The 16,147-nt window shown below is 40.2% G+C and overlaps 1 protein-coding gene across 3 annotated transcripts in view; it reads right to left on the bottom strand.

Moving 5' to 3' along the window:
• Positions 1-16,147, bottom strand: part of mtr (5-methyltetrahydrofolate-homocysteine methyltransferase) — a 55,277-nt gene that overhangs the window by 8,697 nt on the left and 30,433 nt on the right. For all 3 annotated transcript variants that reach the window (XM_086195803.1, XM_086195804.1, XM_086195805.1), the window contains exons 17-27: positions 12,084-12,200; positions 10,215-10,355; positions 9,813-9,902; positions 9,055-9,207; positions 7,239-7,346; positions 6,603-6,703; positions 5,851-5,918; positions 4,262-4,382; positions 3,834-3,915; positions 3,069-3,167; positions 1,281-1,356 (exon numbers count right to left, since the gene is read on the bottom strand). In XM_086195803.1, coding sequence (XP_086051929.1) covers positions 1,281-1,356; positions 3,069-3,167; positions 3,834-3,915; positions 4,262-4,382; positions 5,851-5,918; positions 6,603-6,703; positions 7,239-7,346; positions 9,055-9,207; positions 9,813-9,902; positions 10,215-10,355; positions 12,084-12,200 — 1,156 coding nt within the window. The remainder of the gene's footprint in view (positions 1-1,280; positions 1,357-3,068; positions 3,168-3,833; positions 3,916-4,261; positions 4,383-5,850; positions 5,919-6,602; positions 6,704-7,238; positions 7,347-9,054; positions 9,208-9,812; positions 9,903-10,214; positions 10,356-12,083; positions 12,201-16,147) is intronic.

Raw genomic sequence — 16,147 nt, forward strand, 5'->3', positions numbered from 1 at the left:
ACCTGGCATGTCTCTGATGGTAGGGGAAACCACAGCAATCAAAAGCATAAAAATCATAAAACATGCAAACTCCACACAAAAAGGACCTGTAAGAGCCAGGATTAAAACAGATGCTGATACACTACACCACCAGGTCTGTGACCACAACAGCAGCAGCGCTAGAAGGAGGTTTGACTGGGACACTACAAGGTTTGCCTGACTGTCATGGGGCCAAATATTCTCCTGACATAAATGTTGTACTTCACTGTTCATGCACAACTACGTGCTTCACATCACATCACATGTTTACGCCCACACAAGTGGTGGCTTTTTTGGAAAGAGGAATATTACGCCTCCGTTTCACACAGACAAGATGTCAAATTTTCACCTCTACCAGGCTGCAAATTTGGCGCATTCTCTGTCTGAAAAGGGCTACATTTTCCATGAAACCTTAGCCAAAAGACTCTGAATGCCTTTGACACCAAGTGCACATGTAACAGCATCACGTGTTTAGACTTTACTTCTCAGGTAGAAGTGAGGGAGAAGAGCAAACAGCTACCTGCATTGTGAACATGTCAGCAAAGCAGTCAGCATGTCAGTTAATGTGTTAAGGTATGTAAACGTCAGAATCAGATATTGGCTTATCATGTTAATCAATCACTTTTCGTCAAGAAGAATAGTAAGCTTGGGTGAGTAAGGGATTTGACTGGTCCTGATGTGACCAGGAAGGTTGGTCGCCATTGGATAGAAACAAAGAAGGAAAATTAAATTGATGCAGGAATGGGCCATCAGAAGCTATCCCTGTTAAATGACAGGTGGGGTTTTGCCTCTTATACACCTAGGAACTGCTGAAAAGTAAAAAAAAAAAACACCCCCTGAAGGGGAGAAAGGCATTGGAATTTGTTGTCCTGTGAAGATTATTGTGAAACTGTATTGTGTTGAAACTCAGTAAATTCCCAGAGGCTGCTGAAGTTGGTGTCCATCTGGTTCATTTTTCCATAACATCCTGTGTATGTGCAGACAAGGCTGGCTTTGTAAAATAATCAGAAAGCTACTAACTATGCCTACAAACAGGCCTTAAAAGGAACCACCGTCCAGCCAATAGATGCTGGAGCAAAAGGAGTAGACTAGCTTAAGCCTACAGCAGTTGGACTGCCTTGACTGCCACATACATCTTAAGAAATGCAAGAAACACAATTGGTTGACCTGTAGTTCACACACAATTTCCTATATTTTTCATGACAGCAGCATTTCATGATCAGCACAAATCAGAATTATTCATGTTTGCTTTGCTAGCTTACCTGGGGTGGGCACAGAGAGCCAATCTACACGTAAAGCCTTCTCTCTGGCCTGAGACAGAGACAAGTAATGGCGATCCTAAAGGACAAAAGGGGAAATGAGCGATGACTAGGGACACAGACCTATTTTTTGTTGAAACTGATAATGCTTTACATTACAAGTGCAAACACTCAGTGTTCATACTATAAGAAAACAAACGGAAAAAGGATTCATCAGAGAAAATGACTTTATCCCGGTCCTGAGCAGTCCAATCCCTGTACCTTTTTGCAGTATATTAGTCTGTCCCTGAAGTTCTTCCGAGAGAGAAGTGGCTTCTAAGCTGCCTTTCTTGACACCAGACCATCCTCCAAAAGTCTTCACCTCACTGTGTTTGCAGATACACTCACACCTGCTTGCTGCTATTCCTGAGCAAGCTCTGCACTGGTGGTACCCTGATCCTGCCGCTGAATCAACTTTAGGAAATGGTCCTGGGGCTTGCCAGACTTTCTTGGGTGCCTTGAAGCCTTCTTAACAACAACTGAACCTCTCTCCTTGAAAATCTTGATGATCCAATAAATGGTTGTTGTGGGTGCAATCTTACTTGAAGCAATATCCTTACCTGTGAAACCCTTTTTGTGCCAAGTAATGATGACTGCACATGTTTCCGTGCAGAGGAAGAACAATGATTTCAAGCACTACCCTCCTTTTAAAACAGCTGATCTGCAGCCTTGTCCAAGTCAAAACTCTCTACTGTGTTAACGAGAGAATTACTGACATGATTTCAGCTGGTCCTTCTGTGGCAGGGCTGAAATGCAGAGGAATTTTTTGTTTTTGGAGGATCAAGTTCATTTTCATGTCAAAGATGGACTTTGCAATTGATTGCAATTCATCTGATCACTCTTCATAACATTCTGGAGTATATGCAAATTACCATCATAAAAACTGAGACAACAGACTTGAAACACCAATGTTTAGGTCATTCTCAAAATTTTTGGTGATGGCTATAGTAAGTGTTTTCTTTGTGACTATTTGTGTTTTCAGTGTGATTATTACCTGTGATTTTTCTTTTTCCATTTTTCTAGAGTTGTGCCTTACTGCCTTGCCAGCTAGTGTTCTGTTTTCGTTGTTCCTCCATGTGCTCGGTTCCCAGCTGCAGCTTAAGGCCACCTGCCTGCGTTGCAGCTGAATATTATTTTGTAGTTTTTTGCTGTCTACAAAACTGTTTTTGTACCTATAGAAGGCCTGTCTCTGCTTTAGGGTCCAAACCCATTCAGTGCTCTTAACAGTTGCTCCTGATTTTGACAAAATGAGGCACTTCGGTACCCAATATGATGCCGAACTTGCCCAAATATGAATAGCTACCGACCCACTGGTGGTGCTAGGCACACCGGTGTTCACAGATGTATCCACATTATTGCAAAATCAATCATATTATGCCTGAACTGATACAGTATGTATCATGTCAGTTTTTTAATGGAATGATTGGTTAATTTTGAGGCTTAATAAGGTGCAAAACACCAACACTGTCATGTGATCATCAATTTAAGAACACTTCATGTTATGCCACCAGGCTTCTGAATACAGCAAAACATAAAATCTTATGAGATTACTTCAGAATATGGTTTAACACAGCAGGAGATTGATGCACAACTGCATGTACAGTTTTATGGCTTAATTGATTTTTCACAACTGTCCTGTGTCTTCTTGTACTTTGCTGAGCACAAGGGCTCAAATTATTTTTATTTGGTTAAGCCCCCAAAAAATTCATTTAGTTTAGTTTTGACCTTTAACTCTACATCAGCCACTTCTACCTTCAGGGAGTCATAGTGCTCCTGCCTGATCTCCTCATACTCTTCTTTCAGGTCCTCAAAGTACTCCTCCCTCACTGTCCCATCCAGGAGCTGGGAGCACTGGCAAAGATAAAAGATCCACACATTTACATTTATTGGACACTTACGTTGTTAAAAAAAGATACCAAGAATGTTTTTGTAAAGAATTCAGTATTTTTGTTGTTATTGCTGATTCCTGCTTTATGCCCCTGCAAGAGTTGGGTTTCACACCCTCATACTATTATGGTACACAATTAATTGCTTCAATAGAGTACTATGTACTGAAACACCAAAATAAGAGTTGAAACTGACACACTGAATGAAACTACATTTTGGTAAATTGGATTATATTTTCATATTGTTAAAAATTAATGTTTTCAGAGGAGCTGATAACACAATGTGTAAAGTAACTTTTATTTTCTTAAAATTGATATAATTTGATCTAGAAAAAAGACAGTATTCGGGAACTATTATCAAAGTCAGGATATCTATAACAGTATCAGTATTGAAAACCCAGCTGTAATGCGCAATCTCAATAGGGTCTTCGCCTGAAGTACCTTCTGGCTCAGGCCCTAATTATGAAGGACAAATATGAATGTCTGGACATCCTAAACAGTACTAATATAAAGGTATGTTGCAGCTAGGCCACACAAATCATCACCATTTTTTAAAAATTCAGACAGACAGAAAGAACACTCTAGTCTGGAACTTTCCTAACTTCTAGAGTGGTCATGTAGGTGTTCTTACCACTATCACACTTCTGGAGGCATCCAAAACATGGACAACAGGAGAAGAGTAGCGAGGTGCAATCTTCACTGCTGTATGTGTTCTATAAAACACAAACCCCCCCAGAAAGAACAAGATATCAACCTCCCTATAAGTGAGCCAAGGAGACACTACAATATTTGGACAGTCATATCATGCATGCTATTGACTAATGTATGTCCTTGCTCATATAGTCAAGTCAGGTTTTTTTGTAAAGTTTATATTATGTTAAATATCATGCTAGCAATAAAACATCATTGCTAGTCAACAAACCAATGCTTACACATCATTTTTACTCCTATGTTTTGGTAATAACTTGTAGGACAGGCTGTTCTGAGTGGTCAAGAGCTGACTAGACAAGCCATCATCTATAATCTTGTTTAAGATTTGTGTTTGTGTCTTTTTATTACTTTGATGTGGTGGCTCCACCAATAAGCAATGGCATTGTCATTCCAAGTCTCTCCATTTCTTTGGCCACATAGATCATCTCATCCAGAGAGGGGGTGATGAGACCAGACAAGCCAATCATATCTGCGGGAAACAAACACTAGTGTGACTTAATGTGGAAACAAAGGCACATAAAATGACACTGACACATAAAAGATGGCATCAACATCCACATGGAGTGCAGGTAGGGGAGACTGGGTTGTCCCATTTAGAAAAAGTGCTTTCAGCCAGTCTGCATTTTCAATTAGGGCAGCTCATGAGTGGAACTCCATCCCAACTCAAATTAGAAATTTGTCAAGTTATGCTTCTTTTAAACTTTCTTTAAAAAAGCAGTTGATTAGTGGTCAAAGCTGTCAACATTAAATTCTAATTCTTAATTTCTTCCATGTTTGCTGCTCTGCCTGACACTACTTTTCCATGCCATCTGTCATGTCATGTTTGTCAGTTTACTAATTGCCTTGCATTATTGTTGCTTTTTGTGCATGGGTTTTTATAGTGTGTTTATTGTCTATGTCCTGCATGCTTGTGAGGATGCTTTTTGTGCATGGCTCTTTTAAGGTGCTTATTGTCTATATCCTGCTTGCTTGTGGCCTGTTAGTTTATCAATTGTTGATCTCAGTGCTAAAACTCAGTGATGCTTTTGTCTGTTGCAACTGTCGAATGTTTTAGCTGAGTCTCTGTTAGCATGTGTAAGTATGCAGGAATGTTTACATTTTCACATTGTTCTTTGTCATTTAATCTTTACTTAAATTAAGTCTTCTTATTATTTAATGTATCATTTTTACGCTTATAACTTTTTATATTCTCTCAGGGTGACTATTCAACATCAGTCCAGGGACAGGTGTACAAGAGCCATCCATCCATCCATTTTCTTCCGCTTATCCCGTTAAGGGTCACGGGTGGCTTTCGAGCGAGAGGCGGGGTTCACCCCGGACAGGTCGCCAGTCCATCGCAGGGCCAACATATATAAAAAGACAACCATTCACACTCACATTCATACCTACAGTCAATTTAGAGTACCAGTTAGCCTAGTCCCCAATTGCATGTCTTTGGACTGTGGGAGGAAGCTGGAGTACCAGAGAGAACCCATGCAGGCACAGGGAGAACATGGAGACTCCACACAGAAAGATCCTTTGCTAGAGTCTGGGTTTGAGCCTGGATCCCATGCCAGAGTCGGGACTCGAACCCGGAACCTTCTTGCTGTGAGGCAACAGTGCTAACCACTGCAACACTGTGCCACCTGGTGTAAAAAAAAGCCTTTTGGCTAATTCTGGCATGCTTACATTTTTTTTCAGAGGAAAAAAAAGTTTTATTAATGTGCATTGTCCCTGATCCCTAAACCTTAAAATAAATAAATAAATAATGAGGTTCATTCAATGGTAAACACTGGTCTTTGACTTGTGTTGCAGATATGTCTCATAGATAATGTTAAAGTATAATTTGTTCAGAGAGTGAAGACAGTTGTGTTTTGGCCAAAATCTGGACCAGAAGATGACCAGTATAAAAAGCAGTCAAGTTGGTACAAACTGTTTAGTGTATTTGCTAATGGCACCTGCTTTCTGTCTGATAGCCTCTCTGAGGATATGATCACAGGGAACCATCACACCCAGGTCGATCACTCTAAAAGAAAACAAGAATCATCAGTGTATTGGAAACAGTCACCTGATAAGCTGCTTTGATTTATTTATCTGTAAATCTTCAGATTAATTTGAACTGAAATCAAATTAATTGTATTGACCCCAAGCATACTCGGAAGCTGTGCAGAGACTATCTGACCAAGAAAAAGCAATCTGAAGTACTGGAGCTGATGGGCTGGCCAAGTCAACGTTCGGGTTTGAATCCTATTGAGCAAATTTGGAATTTAGTAGATTTAAATATTGATCACATCACAGTTTCATCTAAAGCAAGTCTTTGGGAAGAGCTAGAGACTATTTGGAACTCAATAACATAAGTCTGTCAAAAAGTCTATAAAGTCAATGCCAGAAAAAGGGCAAGCTGTTATGCTTATGTTAATATTTTTTCCCTGTTTTTATGACAGGTGGTCTAATAAATTGGTAAAGCAATGTATATTATAATTCAATTTATTTCATTGTGACATAATTTTGAACACAGATGTGGGTAACTTCCACTCTGGACTGTTGATTTAGATCAGATCACAGTTGCTCCCTAAATGATGGAAAAGGGTCAATCCCCTCACATTTTTAGCAAAATGGCAGTTGCATGAAAAGCAGTACTACTTGTCCTGCTTGTTTGTTTGGCAATACTGGGAAGGGTCTGGTGGAGAACACCACAAGCCACATGTACCTGAAGTTGTTGCAACCCAGCACCACACCTACGATGTTCTTCCCAATATCATGGACATCTCCCTTCACTGTGGCCAGGACTATGGTGCCCCGATAGGGATCCTACAGGCAAAGGAAAAACATCAGAAAAGTGGGACCAGTGAGCAGGCTGAAATTGGATTTTCTTATGAGAAGCAGAACAAAAAATTATACTTGTAAACATAAAACGACAGGGGAAACTCTCCAGGGGAATCAAAATTAAACTTGAAGCATCTAAAACAAAAATCTTAGACTAACAAGTTAATAATCTTTTCTCCTACCTAATAAAATAGCAAGACTCCAAGGAGCACCTGGATTTCAAAGGGAATCTAAGAAGGCACACTTGTTAACTTAAGCCTAAATCACTTTTATGATCTTCTAATTTAGAGACTAATTACTAACTTCATTGTGCCATATGCCCGAATTTGCATTCAGATTATTTGTCATTTAACACCCTGTAATCGATTGGAAAAACATCCCAAAAAAACAATTGCACAATGCAGTTTAGACCATACTCTACAGTATGGCATTTTATCTTCGTGGGTATACCTTGGTCATAAAGAGCTACAAAAAACAACCCAACTCATTTTAGTGCATAACATATTTGTCTGAGACAGACCATGTCCTCAGTTGTCCCTGACAATGCCATCATTTCCTCCCTCTCCTTCTCCATGAAAGGAATCAGATGAGCCACTGCCTTCTTCATAACACGCGCCGACTTGATCACCTGCAAAAACACAAGGTCTTGAGGTTAATGTAAAGACTAGGGCAGTGGACAGCATAGATGGGATGGCCCATGGGCCAAAACTGGCCCCCCAACTATGACATCTGGCCCTCCAGATTATTTCAATAATCTGACTTTTAAAATGAATTGTTTTATTTCTTTGCTTATCTGCGAAAAGCACTAGCATTTCAAGCTAAAAAAGAAAGCTTTTATTCTCAAAAGTGCTGCATGAATTCAAATATTGTATTGCTTGGAATGATCCACATGGCTCCTTCCTTAGACCTTCCACAGTGTTGGATGCTCTGTCGGCGCCTCCTTTTTAACCACTGATGTACCCGAAGTTGGTGGTGTTACCCACAGCCCTGCTACTGTCTCTTACTTCAGCTAAACATGTGGGGGAAAATTCATCCAAATCCTGCCATCAAGCGGATGTTATGCATCTCCATTGATAGGACAGGATTGGATAGGATCAATAGGATGAATAGCTGCAGCCCATTTGGTGCTTATGCAGCTACACCTCACTAGGGCTTTTTTGAGACAGCTCACACACAGGTCACATCTACCCAGCAATCCAAGGGTCAATATTTTCCCAATGAGAAACATGAAATGAATGCTATGAAAGAGAACTTTATGCTACTTTACATTGCTTCATCCTCTGTGCTCTTAGTAGTATGGGTTTGTCTCACCAGTCCACCCTCTGTAATGGTTCATGGCAAGGAAGAGGTGAACAGTTTTGAAAACTGACATTGCCATGTCAGACTGTTAAATTATTGGAGCATCTCCACCCTCCATGGCACTGACACATCTTATTCCAGTCAATCATGCTGGGTGAATGCAACAAAGCTTTTTTTCAAGATCATGCTGTGGATGTTCCTAATGTTACTCAAGAGTACCAGGATTGTTAACTTTAGCAAACAAAAGGCATGTAAGATCAATAAAAAGCTTCAGGCCACATTGAGCATCAATGATTACACAAAACATTTACCGTAAATTCCGGACGATAGAGCGCACCGTTATGTAAGCCGCAGATGCTTATTTTAGGGAAAAAAAATCAACTTTGTACACGTATAAGCCGCACCGGTAAATAAGCCGCGGTGCACGGTGGAAACACCTCGGCCGCCCGTTCTCTGTGCGTTGACCCAGTCTTCCAGAGCGTTTTCAAGTCCGGGCCATCTGCTATTATGACCTCTGAAAGCTTTTGTCGTCTTTTTGCATTGGGTCAGTTCGTCATGTTACCGCCTCCAGCGTCTCACCATCGATTCGTTTATGCCAAACTTACGTGCTGCAGCTCTATTTCCATGTTTAACCGCCAGATTGATTGCCTTTAACTTGAAAGCTGCATCATAAGCATTCCTTCTTCTTCTCTCCATCTTGAGGGTGAGTACAAATGACTGAAAATATCATGTGATGCTCTTTTTACACTGCACCGCGGCACGGACTGGACGCTCCAAGTACAGTACTTAGAGAAATTACCATAACATTTGGCTAGGAATTTCCCTAAGTACGGTACTTGGAGCTGCCATCAGGAACAATAGGGAATTACTGCCCGCTGCCGCTGCCCACCACACCCCAGGGTGAAGGTAAAATCCTCGTACAAGACGCACCGGAGCATAAGCCGCGGGGCATGAAGTGTCGAAAAAAAGTCGCGGCTTATAGTCCAGAATTTACAGTAATCAAGTGAGAGCTGAGCGTCACATGAATGTTGTCTTACCTGTGGCAGGAACATCTTGCCTGAACCAAAAAGATCCCCAACCACCTTCATGCCATTCATCAGGGGGCCCTCAATGATGTGAAGGGGTCGAGTATAGCGGTCCACCAGAGACCGACACTCCTCCACATCCTCTACCACATACTTTTCTATTCCCTGGTCAAAATATAAGGAGCACTTCTCAGTACAGTATGAATCTGAACAGTTCAACAGCACCAAGAATAACAACCTCAGAGATGACAACGCTGTCAGAGTGAGGAATAAGTGAACATTACAATGTAAGGAGGAAAGGATTTATTTTACACCTGTTGTATTATAATTACAATGAACCTGCCAGTAAATTCAAAGTTGTGGCTGATGAGTTTATATTCTTATCTAAGTGGTGACAAAGTTACTTCCTTTTCTTTTTTGCTACACAGCCCTTAACTGGAGTTACAACAGTGTAACATATTCACCAGTTATAGTCTCAAAAAACATCAGTTTCACAGTACAATAGTATATTATAGCATTAAATAATTACCATTTTCAGGTTCAATAATGCTAAAGATGACAGTCTAGATATTACTTGAACAAGCTAAGAATTCATTTTTGACAGTGCAGGTCTCAAGTTAGAGACCAGGAAATGTTAACTTTATTAGAATGAACCAGAGGATTAAACTCTACATCTACCAGTGACTTCAAACACTCACTAATGGTGATAAGCTTCAAGTATTAAGTGTAATCTAATCTAAACTATTTTAAACAGTCATAAAATGTCTTACCTTTATGAGTGCATACTCCAGCCTCTCTTCCACAATTCCTTCTCTCCACTTGTCTGTCTGACTCACCTTCTTTCCTCCTTTCACATTGTTCTGTTAACAGGAGTAAAGATGACCTTACACTGTAGCACAAACAGCCGGTGAAGAGATTTGGATCCCCAAATTCTGTTTGTTGCTTTGTTTATTTTCAAGTATTTTTTTTCAAATTTCAAAAATACTTGGAAAAGCCCATACTTCATATATCTACCGCATTGTTTAGTCTTCATAAACAACAAATGATGAGCAGAACTGCTGATATAAGTAGTGATGGTCAAAAATTGACCAGTACCTGCTGATATGCCAAAATTATATAACGATCGAGTTGACATCTATAACTGTAATGCATGTTTGTGTGAGAGCGTGTACCTGTGCAAAAGCAAGTAGTTTCTCAGTGGCATCAGTGTCTTTGTTCCAGATCAGGTTTTCACACAGTAACAGCAGCTCTTTATCTATGTCATCATACACCGGCAGGTTCCCAGCATTCACTATACCCATGTCCATACCATCCTGAGACAGGACAGAGGGAAACAGAGTGACACTTTAGGAAGCCGCACACATTCCCCCTAAATCTAACACAATTTTGAAAGTCCATCTTGACAGTCCTTGTTATGGCTCGTGCCTTGATGTCTGGCTTTTTGTCATTTTCTCGTATTTTTCCACCCTCCATGGAGTATCCTGTCTGAACCTTCGTTCTGCCCACTGTATACTTATGAGAAATCCCACAACGCACAACCATTGTCCTGTATTGCCCATTCCACATTATATCTACTTTCAAAATGCGCATGCTTCCCCACCTTCTCAATTTTTATAGAGCTTGACAAACATCCCAATTTGGACCCCATAGCAACACAGAAGCTAAATGGTAGTATGAAGGGAACCAGAGATTAGTATGTGTAGCAGGCTTACTGTAAGTTGCAGGGCTACTGTTAGCCAACACTCAATGCTTGCAAAAAAAAAACCCAAAATGTTTTAACTCCTGTGAATAATGCATCTCATATCAGAATACACTTGAAAATGAACGCAGTCTCCCTGACACCCATTTAAGGGTGAGACCTGGACTGCCCACCACTGATTAGAAAAGAAGATAAGAGAGCATAGGCCCTGTGCATGCCTCGTGTTAAAAATGACCACTTGTGATCAATTGCAATGAACCTTTGCACACCTTAATACTAAGTGTGCAGAGGGCCATAGACATTGTTTTGTATGTACTGTAAAAATCATTATGTAAAGGAGTCCAAAATGGTTGTCTCAAGGACAGCATTCACCTGGCAGGATCAAGGCTGTTTCAAAACTGTAGACAGTATATTTTTAAACTCATGAAACAGAGGTTTTTACATCTTTGGAAATAAAAATAGCAACACCAGCTTCTATTTGATTCATCCCAGTGCAGTCTCATTATCTAGTTAAAAATAGTGTTTTGTATGCAGTTCTGATGGTTTTCACCTTTCTACCTTTGTGGCAATCAAAGCACTTTCCAGTGTCATTTAATTCACCCATACACACTGATAGTGGAGGCTGCCATGCAAAACCGCAACCTACACATCAGGTGCAATTAAGGGTTCAGTATCTTGCTTAAAGACACTTCAACATGGTCACAGGGGGAAGTAAGGATTGAACCAACACCCCCCTGGTTGGTAGACGGCCAATTACCTCTGAGCCATGCTGCCTCATAGCTTGTGAAAAACAGGTTTACTTTTTGTGTTTGTGTTGAAAATGTGAGGGGAAATCAGTTGAAAAACAAAAAATTCCACGATTTGTAGCATATTTTCCCTTTAAAACCTAAAAAATCAAAAAAACTTTCCTATTTTAGTAGAAGTAGGATGTATACTGGATATACAGACACAAAACAGAAAAAAAACAACCTGAAAACTTTGCAAATATATATTTCATATCTTTTGTTACACCTGGATTATTGGTCCAAGTGTGTTGTTGGAATGTTTTCAAACAAACTAAAACATCACAACTTCAAAAAAACTTCTTACAGTTAATCAGATGCTTAGGAAACTCATGTCACAAATATAATTCACTCGTTGTTACAGGTTTATGAAATGCAATGTTATGTTTAAATAATTGATATTGGAAAGGTCTAAAAGTAAGGGTGTTGGTACAGGTGCCAATATTGAAATGTTTCGGTCGTACTGGCTGTAATGCTCCCAACCTGTTTGACTGCTCTGCATATTTCGAGCTTTGATGATTGGAGGGTCAGTGGATAGAAAAGTGAGTGTTGGCATTTACCTTGATAGCATGGTACAGAAATGCTCCATGCATAGCTTCTCTTATTGCCTCCATTCCTCTGAAGGAGAAAGACAGGTTGGACAGACCTCCACTCACTCTGGCTCTTGGTAATGTCTCCTAAACACACACACACACACACACACACACACACACACACACACACACACACACACACACACACACACACACACACACACACACACACAAAACTATTGACAGAGCCCCTCAACAAACTGACAACAAAAGCAGGTGGACCCTATTTTAAGACAATTTTATCAGACCCACTAGCAAGGTGCTATCACTACACATCAGTTCCAAGGCGGTGAAGATTTTTCTCCCGTTTATTAGCAGACTTCCCATATAACTAACAGAAAGTATGTTGATGTGATGATTTCCCGTTAAGTTGTATAAACAGTGACATGACTGTGACAATGTGCTGTCTTGCACGGCAACTTCAATGGCTTAGAAACACACATTTTGTCCACTGTTGACACACATAGACAGACACAAAATGATATAAAGACACCATCTAATGATAAATCAGTTTGTTAATAGAAACTATTTTCTATAATCTACACTGAATTAATGCATGATATATGCATGCACTTTGAGAAATATTGGTTTCTATGTTAAGCATGTTACAAGCTGGCATTCTGGCAAGTACAAGCATCATTGCAAGTTTCAAGCCAGTACATATGACATTTTCACACCAAGCGCCCTCGCCCTTTAACTAGCAAATGAACTTGTGCTCCACCTGCAGTGCCAGGTGGTTAAGGATCTTAATGATAGGTTAATGGTCTGGAGAAACCATGGCTCATTACTATTTTGGAACACTAGAAAACATTTGTGCCTTACATAAGAGGAGGGCAAATCTTTTGGTGAATGGCATAATGTTCAAAGTGCTATCTAAAGGGCAATCAGTCAATTTGCATTGTTATTAAGGCTGGTGGTTGTGTTGTCACAGATAAATTCAAAATGTTGAACTACTTCAATAAACACTTAAGTTGCTTTTACACTGGACGCAAATTTACTAATTTGCCCGTCTTTTGCAGCTCTGTCCGGGGTTTTAGACAGAACGCGGCTAATTGAAGGTCAATTTTGGCTTAGCAATATTCCTCCTCCGAGGGTACACTTATTGCCGCCTCCGTTGCTATGTAAATCCAAGCAGTCAATGTTTCGGCTAGGTGTGAGGTGGGCAAAACTGCTGTGCGACCCGCAGCTGGAAGTTTTCAAATCAGGTGTGTCCTCAGCTTTTTGTTTGTGTCTTCCATAGCAAGCATTGCCTTTTAAAAACCTAAAAAACATCATCAACTGCATCAACAATGCGTAGTGTATTGGACCACAACTCTGCTTGTTCTAGTGCCATTGTTGTTTTAAAACTTAGACTGTGTCATCACTAAGCATAAAATATTCTTCTGACGCATATGTTGTAATCAGAAGAATATTTGATGCTTAGTGATGACACAGTCTAAGTTTTAAAACAACAATGGCGCTACAACAAGCAAAGTGACGCAGATGTTGTACTCATTGTTGTTGTGCCAACCCAACCAGATCAAGAGATTAATTCAGAGATGTGACAATTAATCCACCTGAAGGAAAGGCTTTTGGCCTTTGAGGCCTGACACCCCTTTTCAAAGCCTGCATTTGAGTGACCACATGTTCTTGAAACAAAGGGTCATAAAATGGGTCTCAATCTGGCCATTGACCCCCCCCAAGAAGGAAGTTAATGTTACAGAATATTGACTGTTTAGTAGATAAACTCTGTTTGAGACTGATAACTTTTACAAGTTTGGTTGTATTTTAGTTTCCCTGAACTCATCAGGGTGGTGCCCCGAATAATTAATATTTAATATTAATTAGTAACTTATTTGATAATCGATAATTATATCCATAATTATTGATTATCATTATTTTTGACCAATTCGCTCTTCAGCGCACAACACTGTTCAAGCAAAAAATTGGTGCTGCACATCATGTCACATGTTTGTGCCCACACAAGTGGCAGCTTTTTTGAAAAGAGGAATATTTCGCCACCATTTCACACAGGCAAGACGGCAAAGTCCCACCTCTACCTGGCAGCAAATTTGGTGAATTTTTTGTTTAAAAAGGGCTTTTGTCAGAGCTGGTAATACAGCTCTTTCAATCGCATCTACTGTCACTTTACCATCTGTATCTCCTCCACCTAGCTCAGAACACCTCCTCTTCTCCTTTCAGTCTATACATGACTCTGAGTCATTGGCAGGCCTGCTCAATCTAGATACCCATAAATCTGCTGGATTGGATTAGACCCATTCATTTTAAAAACTGGTGCCCATATCATTGCTTCTCCCATCTGTGGCTTGTTCAGCCTATCGCTGCAAACTAGAGTGTTCCCACTCCCACTTGACAGAGATCTGCTGCCGTTCAAAGGAGGAGACAATGCTGACCTGAACTGTTACAGACCCATCTCCATTTTGCCCTGCCTTGCCAAAGTGCTCAAAAAGCTAATCAACAAACAGCTTGTAGACCATCTGGAGACCCACAAAACCTTCAACCCTTTACAATCTGGCTTTAGATCAGGCCACAGTTGCATCTCTACCACAGTGAGGGATATTAATGACATCATTTATGCTTTTGACAATAAGGAATATTGAGCAGCTGTTTTTGTTGATTTGAGTAAAGCTGCTGACTGTTGACCACTTCATCTTAGTCAAAAGGCTAAGAAATATTGATCTCTCAGAAAGTTGTGTCACCTGGTTCATTAGCTAATGTTCTGGGTGCACACAGCCAATAGAGATGGAGGGTCTTCTTTCAGATCCACTACCTCTTCACAAATGTGTCCCTCAAGGCTCCATACTTGGTCCAACACTATTCAACATTTACATCAACAATATAACTCGTGCTGTAGACAACTCCGACATCCATCTTATGCTGATGATACCATTATATACACATCTAGCTCCTCTCTCTCAATACTGAATTGTCCACTTTGCAAATTACATTTAACAACATTCAACATGCTTTCTCCAATATCCATTTATCTCTTAACACAAGAAAAACAAAATGCATGATATTCAACACAAATCTTCCACAAATCAAGTCCCCTAGATGGCTCCATAATTGAATTTGTCAACAGCTATTAATATTCAGGTATCTGGCTTGACCCCTCACTTTTATTTGAAACCCATATCAATACTCCGCTCCCCAAAGTTGAAATTAGGATTGGTTTTCTTTATCGCAATAAATCATCTTTTACATACTCAGCAAAACACCTCTTGGTCACGATGACAGTCCTTCCGATTATTGACTACGGTGGAATACTTCACAGATCTGCTTCCAAAGGCCCCTTCCATAAACTGGACACTATCTACCTCATGGCCATCCCTTGTGTCACCGGCGACCCCTTTACTACTCACCACTGCAGTCTGTACTCCCTAGTTAACTGGCCCTCTCTTCACTCCCACAGACAGACGGGTTTCTGTTCATATATAAAACCCTTATGAAGCAAAACTCCATCATATCTTTGTTCACTACTCATCACCTGTAACATCAGCTGTTCCTTTCGCTCCAGCAACCTCATCCACCTCCTCATCCCCAAAGTCCACACCGTTCTTTGCTGCTGTTCATTTCAGTTTTCTGTAGCTCGTGATTGGAACCAATTACAAAAAACGCTAAAACTCACCTCTTTCATTCCCCTCTCATCTTTAAAAGTTTGGTGAAGGCAGCAGTTGCAAACTGTTGCACGTTTTTCACCTATTTTATCTGTTTGATTCTTAGTTGTGCTTTTTTTTTTGCATTGATTTGTATGAATGTATCTGGTTTGTTTTTCTATGCTTTGTGCTGCCTCTTAGCCAGGTCGTCATTGTAAATTAGAATTGGTTCTAAATTGACTCACCTGGTTAAATAAAGGAAAATTAAATAAATCTGATGAGTAGATGCGCTGCATTGCAATGTGGAAAGAATGGCCACCACCTCCTCCCAGGACTGCTTCATTCTGTGGCTTGGGGCTGATGCTCCCATATATAAACACAAGATGTGCACACACATTCACCTGATATGCAATGAGGTCCATTTCTTCAGATGAG

This window comes from Aulostomus chinensis, chromosome 23, assembly GCF_037954235.1.
Source record: "Aulostomus chinensis isolate RoL2024-O1b breed Wild chromosome 23, RoL_Achi_v1.0, whole genome shotgun sequence".
In the NCBI taxonomy this organism is placed as follows: domain Eukaryota; kingdom Metazoa; phylum Chordata; class Actinopteri; order Syngnathiformes; family Aulostomidae; genus Aulostomus; species Aulostomus chinensis.